Consider the following 14,768-nt stretch of genomic DNA (forward strand, 5'->3'; position numbering starts at 1 on the left):
TACTGACAGTCTGACAAATCTTACCTACATTGCCTGCAGACATTTTTCAGTTAACAGGCCTTGTTCTTACCCTCGGTGGCCGTGGTCGAGCCCGAGCAAACATTACGGAAATCCGGGACGTAACAATTTTAATGATTGGCCTTCGGGAGTTTTTCCCTCTCCACGAGCAATCATTCTCCTAATTCAAAAACTTTTTATTTTTCAAATGAAATTGAACTTTATTTTTTTCACACATGCACACACAAAATTTAATAAAAAAAAAAGAAAAAAAAAAGATGCATACACAAACACACAGACAACTGTTTATAAATTGTAAATATGGTTTTGATTCTTAAACGCTGGGGATTTATTAGTTAGATTAAGATCCATAGAGTGAATGAGGTATTTTAGTAAATGTTGCCAGTCAAGAGTAAGACTCCAAAGTCTACATTTATTACTTTTAATCACTTTAGTTACAAAGACCCTGAACCCTTCCCCTCCCCAATTTCTTGTAGGGCTTTGTGCCTAATTTTGTTGTTTGAAAATCTTTTGTTTTTTTACTTAATTGTATTTACAAAATTTTAAAAGCAATAAAATATATAAACAAGATCAAAGTATAGTATCTGTTCTTCAGAGTCTGCACTTCAATTTCTTGTTCTCTGTCAGTGGAGGAGAAATCCTTCACGACTGAGACAATTTTTATTTTTGTTTCTTTTCTCCACGTTAAAAAACGACCCTGGTGTCTAACTCTGTCCAATGGGGAAGCATTGTAAATAAATGATCGGTATAAATGGCCTTAGTTATCTCCCTTTTTTGAACTTTTCTCTTCTTTTAAAACTCACCGGTGACTTCCGGTTTTGTCCCCCCTCCCCTCAGATTCTTTATTCAATACATGCTATCTAGCGTCCTTATTCACTTGCCTCCCCTCATAATAGCAGAATTAGATACAAGCTCGGTAGGGAAAATTCAACTACCCAAAAGGGGCACTACGAACTGGAACAAAAATTGCTTTCTTTCTTCGGTTCAGAACCATATAAAATATTGGAGCGTGTTAAAGATAAATAAAACTTATTTTTGTAGTGCTTCTACAGAATTTGAACCGGACTAAACGTAAAACCTAGGTTATAATAAAAACCGCGGTGCTCCTTGGGAGTTGAGCTCCATGGCGGCCAGCAGAATTATTTAATGGTCGCTCCCTTAGTCCCCCCCCCCTTTGTTAATGCATAGCATACCCACGTAAAAAAATTTTATTTACTGACGTTGGCTAGCTAACTAAAGGATTTATTGATAATTTCGTAACCCTTAAATGCATGCCGGATTTAAATTGGTTCATTATTGTTGTCATGAAAAAAAAAAGTTTCATTCAAGACAAAACCAAGAACACATACTAATGATAAATGATTTATTATTCTATTCATTGAAATTTACTAATTTTTAAATAAAAAAGTTAATAAAAAAATAGTTGTTTATATGCGCATGTGAAAATGTTTGTAAAAGAGAGAAATTAATTTAATATTCATTTTAAAAAATTGGTATTTTTTTTTAGATTTAGGTCCACCTTATAAACACCCCCAAACCTCATGTTAAGACTAACTTTCGGAATAAACACCATTTTTTTTGTGGGGGGGGGGGATATTTGCAAAATTTAACTGATATTTGTTGTCAGCATACCCACCCGAACATACTATTTAAAAAAATAAAAAAGGAGGGGTTCAGTGGCACTGAACTTCAGTGCCCGTTGCAGAGAAGTAGATTTATTTATCAATAAAAGTCGTCATTTAAAAAGAAAATTGTGGAGGTGGACCGAAATGTAAAGATTTACCAAAAAATTATCCGCTCATGTAAATTAAAAATGTTTGTAAAAGTGACAAATTATCAATACATGGTTTAGTTACTTTTTTTTTTATTATTAATGAGAAGAGTTAAGCGAACGTAAATAAATAATGTTTGTAAAAGTGCGAAAGGCAACGTAATTAAATAAATGATAAATGTTACGTGCGCATGCGTTAGCCTTGACTAAGGGGGGTACTAAGGGAACGACCATTAAATAATTCTGCTGGTCGCCATGGAACTCAACGCCAAAGGAGTACCAAAACCGCATTTCTATTCAAATTCTGTATACGTACCATTTTTCAAATTACGCCGCTCCGTTTGTTTATTACTTACTGGTAACTTATGCAATGCATTGCATTGTTATTGTGTTGATATAATAACGTTATTATTTAGAAACCTATTCTTAACATAGGGAGAGGGTTTTTTTTTTAAACTATTCTGTACTTTCCCCTAACAATTTAATAAACAAAAATTGAATTTAATTTGAAAATACTAGTAAAAAGTAACGCGGTAACATAGACGCACAAGAAGCACAGTTGTCGTTTTGTTCGTTTTCTGTTTTTTTTTTTTTTTTTAAATTATATATAAAAGTGTAAAGGATTTTGAAAGTTAAATTTAATAACTTTTTCTAACTTAGCAACTCGGCACTACTTATACGTACTATTCCGAATTATATGCTTCGAACGCTTTAAAATAAGTTAAAACACACATAGCACTTATTCAGCTAGGTACAAGTAGTACCTTGCCTTTAGTAACATTGTTTCTGTACATTTTTTTCGGTTTGTTGTCTCTGTATGTGCATCATAGCCGAAATTTCTGTCCAATTTCAAAAGGTTTTTAATTAGTTGTTTCTTGCAACTTGAACTATTAATCTTTTTAAATTTCGAAAGCTCACCAAGTAGGTAATTCTTTTAGCAGGCGTTTAGGAAATTGAAATTAAATTCCACAAATTACAATTTTTTTTTTTTTTTTTTTCACGTTAATAGTTTTAATGAAATCGATCGTATCCCGACATCTTACTTATTTCGTGGAGAAGAACGAGAGGGCGCCAAGGGAGAGAACTCCAATCACCGCTTGAACTTCGTCAAATTTTGACGAAATTATTTTTTAACATACGCAGAAAAATATCTAGATAAATATTTTAGTCCTCCCCTCCACACACGCATTTATTTTACAGAGTTTGTCCATTTTTAATCACTTTTTCGTGTAAAAGCACCCCCATTGGGCCCACTCCTCGTCCGCGAAATAAGAACGGCCCGTCCGTCTAGTACCTTTTTTTTCTTTTTTCAACTATTAACAAAATATTAAAATGGCTGACTTGTTCACTAAGAAATCGAAATACATTTTGGCGAATTTCATTTTTTAAATGTTTAGGTTTCTTCTTTTATTTCTGTAGTATTTGTGATTTCTATAAATATTTGATCAAATAAATAATTATCAAATTCACGCTAACATAAGAAATATACACAAACACACGAGGGAGGGCCATAAGTTAAAAATAATAGAAATTAAAAAGAACAAAAGACTCCGTTATACTTTCGTAGGTGCTCTGACTGCAGTACTTTCGTCCTACCGGAAAACTTTCTCCTCCACCTGCGCTCTCTCTCGTTCTCGCTCTCGCTCTCTCTGTCTCTAACCTTTCGTTTTCTTTCCTTTTGGGAGAGAGCTCTGAACGCGACACCGGCTAATCTACTTCAGACAAAAGTTCAAAGTAAGAAACTAATTAAAAAAATAATAATAATACAAAATGGCTAGATCGAGACCAATTTACCGTTTTATTGGTGCAATTTCTTCTGTGGCTGCAACAGCCACTGCTTGTACTTTGGTTGTAGTTAATTCCAAAGACCTGAAGACCCGGTGGACGAAAAATCCACTCGTAGTCGAAGCCTCGTGGACGACAAATTATACACCAAGTGTAAAGTGGGATTGCAATTGGGACAAGTAAGTTTCTCTATCTGCCTCTCTCTCTCTCTCTCTCACACACACACACACACACACACATTTTTACTTACTGTTTAAAATAAACACAGTAAATATTAAATTAGGGCAAATGTACATTTCAGCGGCGTAAATTATTTGACAAACAAAAGTTTATAAAAAATTATTTATTTTTATATAAAACACATCATTAGATCCTAAGGCTGAAATAAAACTCGAAAAAATTTAATTTTTATTATTTTTTCAACATTTTTTATTAGACTAAATGTACGACAATCGAGGCCGCCAACTTGTTTTGAAAATTTGACCTTTTTGAGGCAAAATTTGCATGGACCATGGTCATAGGTGGGTGTTTGTATTGGTGATCTTTTAAGCTAATGCATTTCAGGTGGAAACATTATTGCTTATGTGTCTTGGCGGAACTAGTATATAAATTCAAAAGATGACGAAAAAGGATTCGGCAGATGGTGTTAGAAGTGTTTCAAAAAAGAAAACTGCTCATATAATTCATATTTTCGTAATTTTTGGAATTTACACTAATTTCGCCATGACACGTGGAGTACGTAATACTGTTTTCACCTGAAATGCGTTAGTTCCAAACATCGCCAATGTAAATAATCATCTAATTTTTTCTTGTATTGATTTATTCGTTCATTCATTCACATTCACAATACGTAGTTTGGTTTAACTACGATTTGGTTAGACAAAATGCAAAGTTAAACAAGTTTAAAATAAGGGTTCACCTTATATTAAAACGGCAGTCTTGCAGTTAAGTCCCGGCAAAGTTCGACAACTCTAGAAGGGTCACATCAGTATTTTACACCGTCAAATCACGAATATTACGTTTGGAAATAAAAATAAAAATTATTAGTTTTAAAATTAAAAAAAGATGTAATTAATATGAAATATATTATTAATATAACTTCCACGAATTATTAAAAGCATAAGACAACAATACACTTTTTAAGAAATGTTTAATTTTCAAAGTTGTTTTTTGTAAATTTATATTCTGTTACTTCAGATTTGATTTGATTCGTTTTTCTGTTAAGACAATAATAGACTTTCAAAAAATTGTTTCATTTTTCTGTTAGTTAGTTATAAATATATAAAAATGTATATTTTGTTTGTTTACTTTATTTAAGCAAGTGCTTACTCCCAATATTAAAATATTTTTTTTTTATAAATTATATTTTTTTTATTTTAAAACCTTAATTTTTATTTTTTTAATTTCCAAACTAATAATTCGTAATATTTTTGATTTGACGGTGTAAAATACTGTGTGCTCGGTAAAAATGGCACCGGTAAAAATGGCACAAGTAAAAATGGCACCAAAAGGTGCTACTGAAGCTATGGGGTCCCAAATTCTAACCTCATTTTGGGTTTTGTAAAAGTTCCTATTTTCTTGCCATCAACGAGGGCGGAGTTAGACACAAGGTCGATTTTTAATATCCAGTCCCCCCCCTAAAAAAAAAAAGGAGCAGTTTTCATCGGAACAAAAGATTACAATTACCTCAGTTTAGAAGCATTGTTTATCTAAAGGTTCTTATTTAATTGCACCCCGCTAGAGCAAAGTAAGACACAAGGTTGGTTTTAAATCTGGGGAATATCCAGCTCCCCAAAAAGGGGCATTTTCGATCGGAACAAAAAATTACAATTACCTCAGTTTAGAAGCATTGTTTATCTAAAGGTTCTTATTCAATTGCACCCCGCGAGGGCAAAGTTAGACACAATGTCGGTTTTTAATCTGGTGACTATCTAGCTCCCCAAAATGGGGTACTTAAGACTAATGAATCGCAACTTATCAAGGATAAAACACACTCGAGGATAAGGGTTAATGTGGAAGTTTTCAATTACACTAAACAAAATGCATCTTTTCTGGACAAGTTGTAGTTGTATTTTTGGGTTCTTTTTTCATAATGAATCGCTAGTTATCAAGGATAAAACACACGCGGGGATAAGTTTTTTTCCCCCTAAAACAAAACAAAATAAAAATGATCCAGAAAAGATGCACTTTGTTTAGTGTAATTAAAAGCTCCCTGGTTGACACTTATCCTCGACTGGCTTTTATCTTTGATAAAAGAAAAAACTAATTTTGGTGCACTCTAAATTTATTTTATCGTTGAATGTATTTTATCGTTGATAAGTTGGGCTTTGCCATTTTTTCTTATTTATCCAAAACTGCTATTATTGAATAAATATTGAACTCTGGAATGTTTCTGTTGAACTCGAGAATCTGCACAGAATTTCTGTTGGAGGTTGCATCGACTGATACGTTAACAAAGTGTAGTATCACTTCTGATGCTACACTCCACCTATTATCTCCCTGTTCAATGAAGAATTAATAAATCCTTTCAGACTGAGACAATTTTAATTTTTGTTCTGATCCAGAGTTCCTCTTGTAGGAGAGCTGGATATTGCCCACATAAAAAAACGACCTTGTGTCTAACTTTGCCCTCTTGGGGAAGCAAGTAAATAGGAATACTCAAGATGAGAATAGTAGTCCAAAGCTGGAATGGGAACAGTAACACAAAATTCTCAAAGCTAAACTGTATCAATGTTGTTAATTACCAAAAATAGTTTTATTGCCTTATTAAAAAATTCAACAGACACATAAACTAAAGTGAAAGATAACACGTGTTGTAAAAGGTTTTATGACCAATTCATCTCATAGTTTCATGCTCACAGTTGAGTATGAAACCGTTCTGGGGACATTTCTGGGGTCAATCGGTCACTGAGTATATTTCTGACATAAAATTATAAACTGATTCTAATATAAATAACAGCTTACTGACCAAATATGACAGAGTTCAGTTTTGACTCACTGAAGTTGCCAGTGCCACTACTTAAAGTGAACTACAAGAAGAAACAACATCTGCCCCAAAAGAAACTAGGAAGAACTATCATAAATCTATCATGGAAATTATAAGGATGAACAAAGGAAAAGAGAAAATTTGTTTCCAAGGATATATGTAGGGGAAGTCGGGGGGGGGGGTAAGTTGAGCCAATTTTCCATTTTGGCTCTTCAGAACCCAAACGACTAATTATTTTGCAAAGATGAGTGTATTATTATAAAATTCTTTTATTTGGGAACATTTTGAAACAAGTTACAGTTTTCTGCTAGTACACCTAAACCGACCATGTGCTTTACAAAAATGCATATCAAATGGCTCAACTTGCCCCGACCATGGGGCAAGTTGATCCAACCTCTGGGGTAAGTTGTGCCACACAGGGGTAAGTTGTGCCACGCAAAAATATGTTGCAAATAAAGAAAGAACAAGCCCAAAATTGTTGCTGTGGTTATAAAACAAATTATAATAATGAAGTAGAAATGTTAATTACAGCGAATGAACCAGCAAAAAATTTGAAACATATCTGAAAGTAAGTTAATGAAGTTGCCACTGTGACAAGTCACAGCTGAAAACGAGCTGGCTAGAACAACGGACAGAACTGCCAACACTATTTGGCTGTGGCAGCTTGTAAACAACATCTTCTGCATTGAAACCCACTTCGTCCTTTGGGTTTGGAACAAACACAGGCTTGTCCGTTCCTACCTTTCCAGCAACTTTTTGAAGGAAAACACCTTCAAACTTAAAGTCCTCCCCATTGGGAGTGTCAACCCGGGCAATATAGTTCACAGTTCGTGATTTGCCAGCACATTTGACAACCACAAAGTCACCTTCGATTATTGGGCTATCCAGATCAATATCACCATCACTATCTGATGACACATCATCAAATTCAAAATCTGAATCATCAGTGTCACTTGAATATGGGGTTTTAGATCTCAGGGGACGTGACTTTTTCCCACTAGCATTGAACAAACACTGCTTTGTTTTTATTAATAGGCTCCTCTTTCTATTTTCAGAAAGGGCTATCAGCTTCTGTCGTTCAGGGCTGTCAGTCAAAATCTTTGAGCTGCCCTTTTTGTGACCACCTCTTCTTGCCTTTCTTGGTGCTGCTTTCGGAAATGGCTGAATTACAGATGGTGAAATGTATGGACGATGCATGACATCATGTGAGCTAGATGAAACACAAGACCCAGATGCGGATGGTTGCATAAGATCATCTTCTTGCTGTTTTTGTGGTCGGACATCACTGTGCACGGGCAAGACTGCTCCAGGAACCTCACCTGATGGTCCTGCATCTTCCACAGTAGAATTTGCCTCAAGGCTTTCTGCAGCCACATTTTTCTCACGGTCAGTTGGAAGAGAAGGGGAAAAGTCAATTTCACTAAAGATGTCCCAGTTAAATGGATGAATGCCCGAGGCTTGGAATCCAGCAGCAATGTTCAATGGTGTCATGGCAATCATCTGGGCTTGGTTCACTAGAGCTGGGATTTCATATATTGTTACTGTTTTCCCTGGATTGGATCGTAGCCACCCATCCATGGCTTTGTTGTACGCTGTTTTGAAGGGTCCATACACTGACCGGTCGAGCGGCTGGAGACGATGGGAAGTGTGTGGTGGAATGGTCAGTAAGACAACGCCATGAGATCTTGCTGTGTTCACAACATTCAAAGAAATGTGTGTGTCATGGTTGTCGAGGATTAAGAGGATTTTCTTTACTGGTGAGCATCTGGTGTGCTTGATGATGTGATTTAAATATTCCACAAACACCTCTTCATTCATCCAGCCACTTCGTATTGCCCTCCCTATGCACTGTGTTGGTCCACCTCTGATGAAGTGATCTCTGTAGTGGACTCTGGATGAACATAGGAGGCATGACTGATCCAATTGCACTCACAGTGTACACCACTGTTACCAATTCCCCGCGTTAAAGTCCTTTGCAGCACTGCTCACACTCTGACCTCCAGTAACAGCGGCAGCAGCCCGTTCCATAACGTATGTAGGAGTTTTCCACGATTTGTCTTTCGCACGTAGTGGCGCATGTCTGGTGGGCTTTTTTTCTGTGAAACACACAAAAAAGAAAAATGAAGTTAACCCAATAAATCCGATAATGATGTAGAATATTACTAGAGTGAACTAGTTGATTCAGTGGAGTTCCTGGAACATTGAACAATGAATGCCAGAAAAGCTGGCATTTGTAGAGAGGCAACTGCCTCTCCTGGCATGTTTAGCCAATCAGGCGCCTCCAAATGGAATAACCCACCATGCCTGACTAATTGTAGGTTAGTCCATAATGGTGGAGAGGGGAGGTAAGTGCATTCTTGATTCTACAATGATAATAATAATAATGTTAAAAATAATAATGATAATAGTAATAATAAAAATAATTATTATTATTAGAATAACAAAGCGCCTGTACAGCATGCAAATTCCTATCCAAGCACGGCTTACACATCTTAAACATTTACCAGGTAAGCCATAGATCTAATTCTTATACAAGTAGAGCATGTACCTTATACAACATGCATTTTGAATTCATTCTATAACAGGCCTACTGATGTGGTTGCACATGCATCTGTTTCTTGAAAACGTGTAAAAAGACATATGGGGCAAGTTGAGCCAGTGGCACAACTTACCCCATTAGCATTGGCTCAACTTACCCTAGTCTGACCCCATTGAATTGTCTGTTCAAATGCATGCATCTCATGTGTGGTGAATGTAAAAATCTTTTACAGGTATGAAGGCAAGTAATTGAACAAACAACTACCGCATATTATATCTAATCAAACTAGTATTACACACAAGAAACATGCACTCACCTCTGTAACGCTTTATTTTACTTTTTTGGCACGAAATTTGATTTTCTTTTACTGCATCAACCTCCGATATTGGTTCAGCAAAACAAAATGGTGGAGGTTAAAGTCACGTGATCAGTTGTTTATAGATTGCATACAAACTTGGATTGGCTTAGTCAATTGTGGTTAAAAGGGGGTGGCTCAACTTACCCCTATGCTCAACTTACCCCGACTTCCCCTATACCAAACAGGTTGCACGTTCAACTATTATCAGATGGAGATGTGTAAAAAGAACATCTTTTTGTGAAGGTACCTTGACCACAAGCTGTGAGATGACTAATCCTGTACCAGCTAATGACCACAACCACGCTCCTAGTTATGCAGAAATTGCATCCGCAAAATGCATCGACAAAATGAAGAGTAGAGCATCAGAAACAGAAGATAAACCTAGCCAGATTTATAGCAACAACCTGGATTACTTACCGGTCGATGCAAAAGCACTACTTCCAAGTGAGGATATTATAGAAAGAACTTTACGTAACCAAAGAGCAAAACGGTATCCACAAATTCCAGACACAGTGGAAGATCTGCATCTTACTGGAGAGTGGACAACTACTTCTGCTCCTGAGCCCAAACCATTTTTGTTCTTTGACAGTGGTCCAAACACTGCCAACTGCACCATAGCATTTGGTTCTGATGAATCATTACAGTTACTTGCTTCTGCTGATACATGGCTGATGGATGGCAACTATACAATGGTGCCACGTGGATTTCTGCAGCTTTATGTAATACGAACTCCAATTGGGAACACTGCAGTTTCTACAGTTTTTGCTTGTCTGCAGAATAAGACCCAAGAAACATATGAAACACTGCTACAAGCAATTACAGATCGCTGTCATAATATTAATATTTTTCCTGATCCATCAACAATAATTGTAGACTTTGAATGGGCGACAATCCAAGCCATCAACAATGTATTAGGACCAGAAACACGCACACTAGGATGTTTCTACCATTTGACTCAGAGTACTTGGAGAAAAATACAGGAACTTGGCCTCACCAAGCATTACAAACAGAGTGAAAACTTTCGTCAATTTTGTGGACAGATTGACTCATTGGCATTTGTGCCCGTGGAAGATGTTTCAGCGGAAATACAATTGCTCAAGACAAAATGCCCTGATGAAGCAGTTCCTTTACTGCTGTATTTTGACCAAACCTATGTTTCTGGTACATATATTCCACGGGGAAGACAAAACAACCAGTCAGGACTTTCAGGAGTAAACCTTCGGGGTATCCCGCCCAAATTTCCACCAGAACTTTGGAATGTACATCAAGCAACAATTAATAATTGTTCGCGAACCAACAACTTGTGTGAAGGGTGGAATAATAAATTTTATCATCTTGTTGGTCATCGGCATCCATCTATCTGGAAACTGATAAAAATGATCCAAAAAGAAGAGGCTGTTATGAGTACAGTAATAGCAAGAAACGCAATTGGTGAGCCACCAAAAAAGAAAACAAAGAAAATCTATGCTGATTTGCAACAAAGACTAAAACATTTATGCAGGGACTACACAGAAGGCAGGAAAGATTTGAATTAGTTCTTATGTGGATTTGGTTACAACATAAGATTTTAAATTATTGCTTTTTGTTTTGTTTTGTTTTTGTATTATTGTAAATTGGGCTTATTCTCCTCCCATCTCCTACAAAATAAGAATGTACTTTCTTTTAGATGATAACTTATGAACTGCTTAAATAGAAAAGAAAAACGACTACTTTAGAATTTAGCATGGGGATCAGTTTTGTATATAAATTCCATGTAAAATTATTATCCATATTCTGACTAGATAGTATCTTGACAAAATGCAACCGTTTTGTTTTTTATCTTATTTTTTGTAGTGGTTCAGTTAAGTAAGCGTTTTTATGGGGGTACTTGTATTTATTTTTCAGTTGCCAAAGTCAACAATGTTATCTCAAAATAAAAAAGATGGCAAATAATTTGATTTGGTGTTACTAATTTAATGCAAATAAATTTTCAAAAATTATAAGCAAATGAACTGAGTGTTGGTCTTAAATTTACGGAGACGAATTATTGGCACCTGTTCTTTGACCGGCAGTTCTGTGAAACTCAAATATAAGCAAGTTTTTCTGATAACACAAAAATATACAATAACGAAGTAAATAACACAAAAAGATGAAAAGTAAAACATGTATTGTATAAAAACATAAAAAATATAATTTCAGGTACTCCTTGCGTGTTGAGTTCCATAGCTCCCAGCATAAATATTTAATTTTGTGTGGAAATAAAAAGTTTTTGTAATGAATTTGTTTCACAATTTTACAAACATTTTTTTAATTTATTTACTTATTTATTTACGCTGATTTATTACAAACATTTTTTCGCACCATTCAACATTTTTAAATGATTAAATAAATTAGAATTAAAATAGGTATTTATACATGTTTGACACCCCGAGAGTACAAACAACGTTGAAATAATAACTATTTAGAAAGCCATTCTTAACATGGAGGTGGGGTGAACTATTTTGCACTTTCACCTAACAATTTAATGAAATAAAAGTAACATTATTTTTTTTAAGTTCATATTTCTTTCGGTATCAAACATCCATAAGTACAATACGTTCGTTTGTTTACAAAATAAAAAAAGCTTATTTCCAAGGGGAGAGGTCATTGAATATTTAGGCTGTGAGCTATAAGACTCAACGCACAAGGAGTACTTAATTTTAAAGTATAAAAATGTATCGAACTATAATTTTAAAGTTTTAATATTTCTTTTTAATGAGTGATTCATAATTGAAAAAAAAAATATGCTAAAAACATTTATAGATTGTTTTTAGTATTTTTTTTTGGGGGGGGTTACATTAAGGTTGTATAAAATGTATCAAAATATAATTTTAATTCATCAATGTAGTAATTTAAAAAACATGAAATATTTATGAAGAAACTTCTTTATATTTGAGTTTCATAAAGGGGTCGATAACTCGTCTCCATTGCCGACATGTTGCAATGCAGGAGTTCCATAAAAAAGAAACAACACTAAGTGTACATAAATTACGAGGAACGAATAACATAATGTTGATTTCTGATTTCAATATCAGAAGCCGTCATCAAATGGACTGTTCCTCGCTATAATTGTTTATGCCTAAGTTATTTTGTTTGTATTTTTGAAAAATATATAAACTGCTTATTTTTATTTTATTTTTACTTTTAGCATATCTTGCGTTTGGTAGCATTTATTTGTTGTATATTTTACTTTTTCATTTTATTGTCTATAGTAATAAATGTTCGATAATTCTTATTTTTAAGGCATTTATTAGTATAGACATTGAATCGAATATATGGTAAAGAAACAAATAAATAGAAGTAACTAATTAAAATAAAAGGAACTTGTTTGTAAATAAGGGAGATTTTTTAAAATTTATTTCTGCCCAGTGTTCAAGTTATAGTAGGGGAGAAGAGGTGAATGAATTACCACACAGATGAAAAAAGTTATTTCTGACACCTGTGACGTAATAGCACTTTGGGAACTCTCAAAAACGAGATTCGTATTTAGGATCTATTTAAATTTGACAAACTTCTCATTATTTTCTGTAACACCGGTGACGTCACAGTACATGACCTAACTTTTGGAAAACTCAAAACGAGGGTAAAATTTGAGACCAGATCGGTCGTCTAGCACCCTTTTTAATTCAACAAATTTCGCACGTTTTCCCATTTTAATATACTGTGAGATATTCATGCATGTTCTCGTTTTGTCATTTTTGTCATTAATCCATTGCGTGCCATTTTTACCAGTGCCATTTTTACCTATTTATTCACTTGTGCATTTTTACCGGTGCCATTTTTACCAGTGCCATTTTTACCGGTGCCATTTTTACCTAAATTCAAAATACTGATGTGACCCTTCTAGAGTTGTCGAACTTTGCCGGGACTTAACTGCAAGACTGCCATTAAAACTATATAGAGAGAAAATCTTTACGATGTACGTATCCGTGACAAAATGAAAATATAACATTCCAAAAAACACATAAATTGATCAAGTAGTTTCATTTTTAAATTAGAAAATCAAATTATGAGTAAGCGAGTATAGGCTGTTTCGCGTCGCCATCTTAAAAACAATCTCAATAAACAATGGAGATAACTCTGCAATAATTTAAACTTGCGAGGGGTTTTGTTTTAATGCCTACGAATTCACATTAGAAATGAATTTCTGGTAATTTGTTACTTTCTTTCCACCCTAACACTTGCCTTTATAATGCCGAATTTTTATAGGTTTTCGGGTATACGTGTCCAATCGAGGTTGCCAGACTTTAATAAAAAAGTTATTGGAAACCAAATCTTTCAGAAAAAAAGGAAAATAAATAAATAAATAAAATAAATAAAAAGGGCCAAATTGATAACTATAGCCACATTTTCACAAACAAAAAAGCCAAATTGAAAAGAAAAACAAAACAAAGAATGTCTGTGTAAATATATAAACATTTTTCATGTCATTATTGTTATTTTGGTCAATTTTTACGATGTGCCCCTGCCCCAGCGTATTATAAACACCCCAACCTCCACATGTTAAGAACAGATTTCGAAATAACCCCCCCCCCCAACCTCGAAAGCCGTTCTTAACATGGCGTGGTTGGGGGTGTTTATACTACGCTGGGGCAGGTCGTAAAAAATACCGTTATTTTTTTTTTTCATGCGATTTGGATAGGTTTTCGGGTATTCTGAAAATGAAGAATTATCGCATGTTCATGCAAAATTGTCGCCAACACATTGTATGTAATAAGTTATTACATACAATGTGTCGGCGACAATTTTATACACAGAGGTACGAAAAAGTTGTCAAACAACAAATGAATGTTACCAAAGGCAAGATAAATTACTCTTCTACTTAACTGGATAAGTTTTTGGGTGCTAGTCCACTTATTGATCCGCGCTATTGTTTAAATAGTATATTAAAGTTTTATGATATTTGTTTTTATTAAATTATAAGGTGAAGTACTGAATAGGTAGGTACAAAACACCCTCTCCTCCCCATATTTCAGCACAGATCAATAAGTACACTGGTACGTTTTTTTTTTTTTTTTGTGTGTTTTTTTTTGTTTTGTTTTTTTTTGTTTTGTTTTTTTTTGTTTTGTTAGTAAGTAAAAACACTAAAAACTTATCTAGCCAGATAGATTAACTTATCTTGCCTTTGGTAACATTTACTTGTTAAAAACAAGTAAATGTTACCAAGTTAATCTTCTATCTCGCTGGATAAGTTTTTTAGTGTTTTGCCCCTGTCAGAATGTAAGAAAAGAATCAGAAATCACAACAGACTCACCTTTAAACTTCAACGTAAATTTTATTAAAGTGAAAAGAT

The 14,768-nt window shown here is 34.5% G+C and overlaps 1 protein-coding gene across 1 annotated transcript in view; it reads left to right on the forward strand.

Moving 5' to 3' along the window:
- Nucleotides 1–2,938: 2,938 nt before the first annotated feature.
- LOC145268314 (serine/threonine-protein phosphatase PGAM5, mitochondrial-like) overlaps nt 2,939–14,768 on the forward strand; it is a 59,125-nt gene continuing 47,295 nt past the window's right edge. Inside the window, exon 1 of the mRNA XM_080123776.1 lies at nt 2,939–3,753. Within this exon, the coding sequence (XP_079979902.1) occupies nt 3,560–3,753 (194 nt within the window). The 5' untranslated portion in view covers nt 2,939–3,559. The remainder of the gene's footprint in view (nt 3,754–14,768) is intronic.

Source organism: Euprymna scolopes, chromosome 43 (assembly GCF_053919585.1).
Source record: "Euprymna scolopes isolate OS-2025 chromosome 43, ASM5391958v1, whole genome shotgun sequence".
NCBI lineage: Eukaryota > Metazoa > Mollusca > Cephalopoda > Sepiida > Sepiolidae > Euprymna > Euprymna scolopes.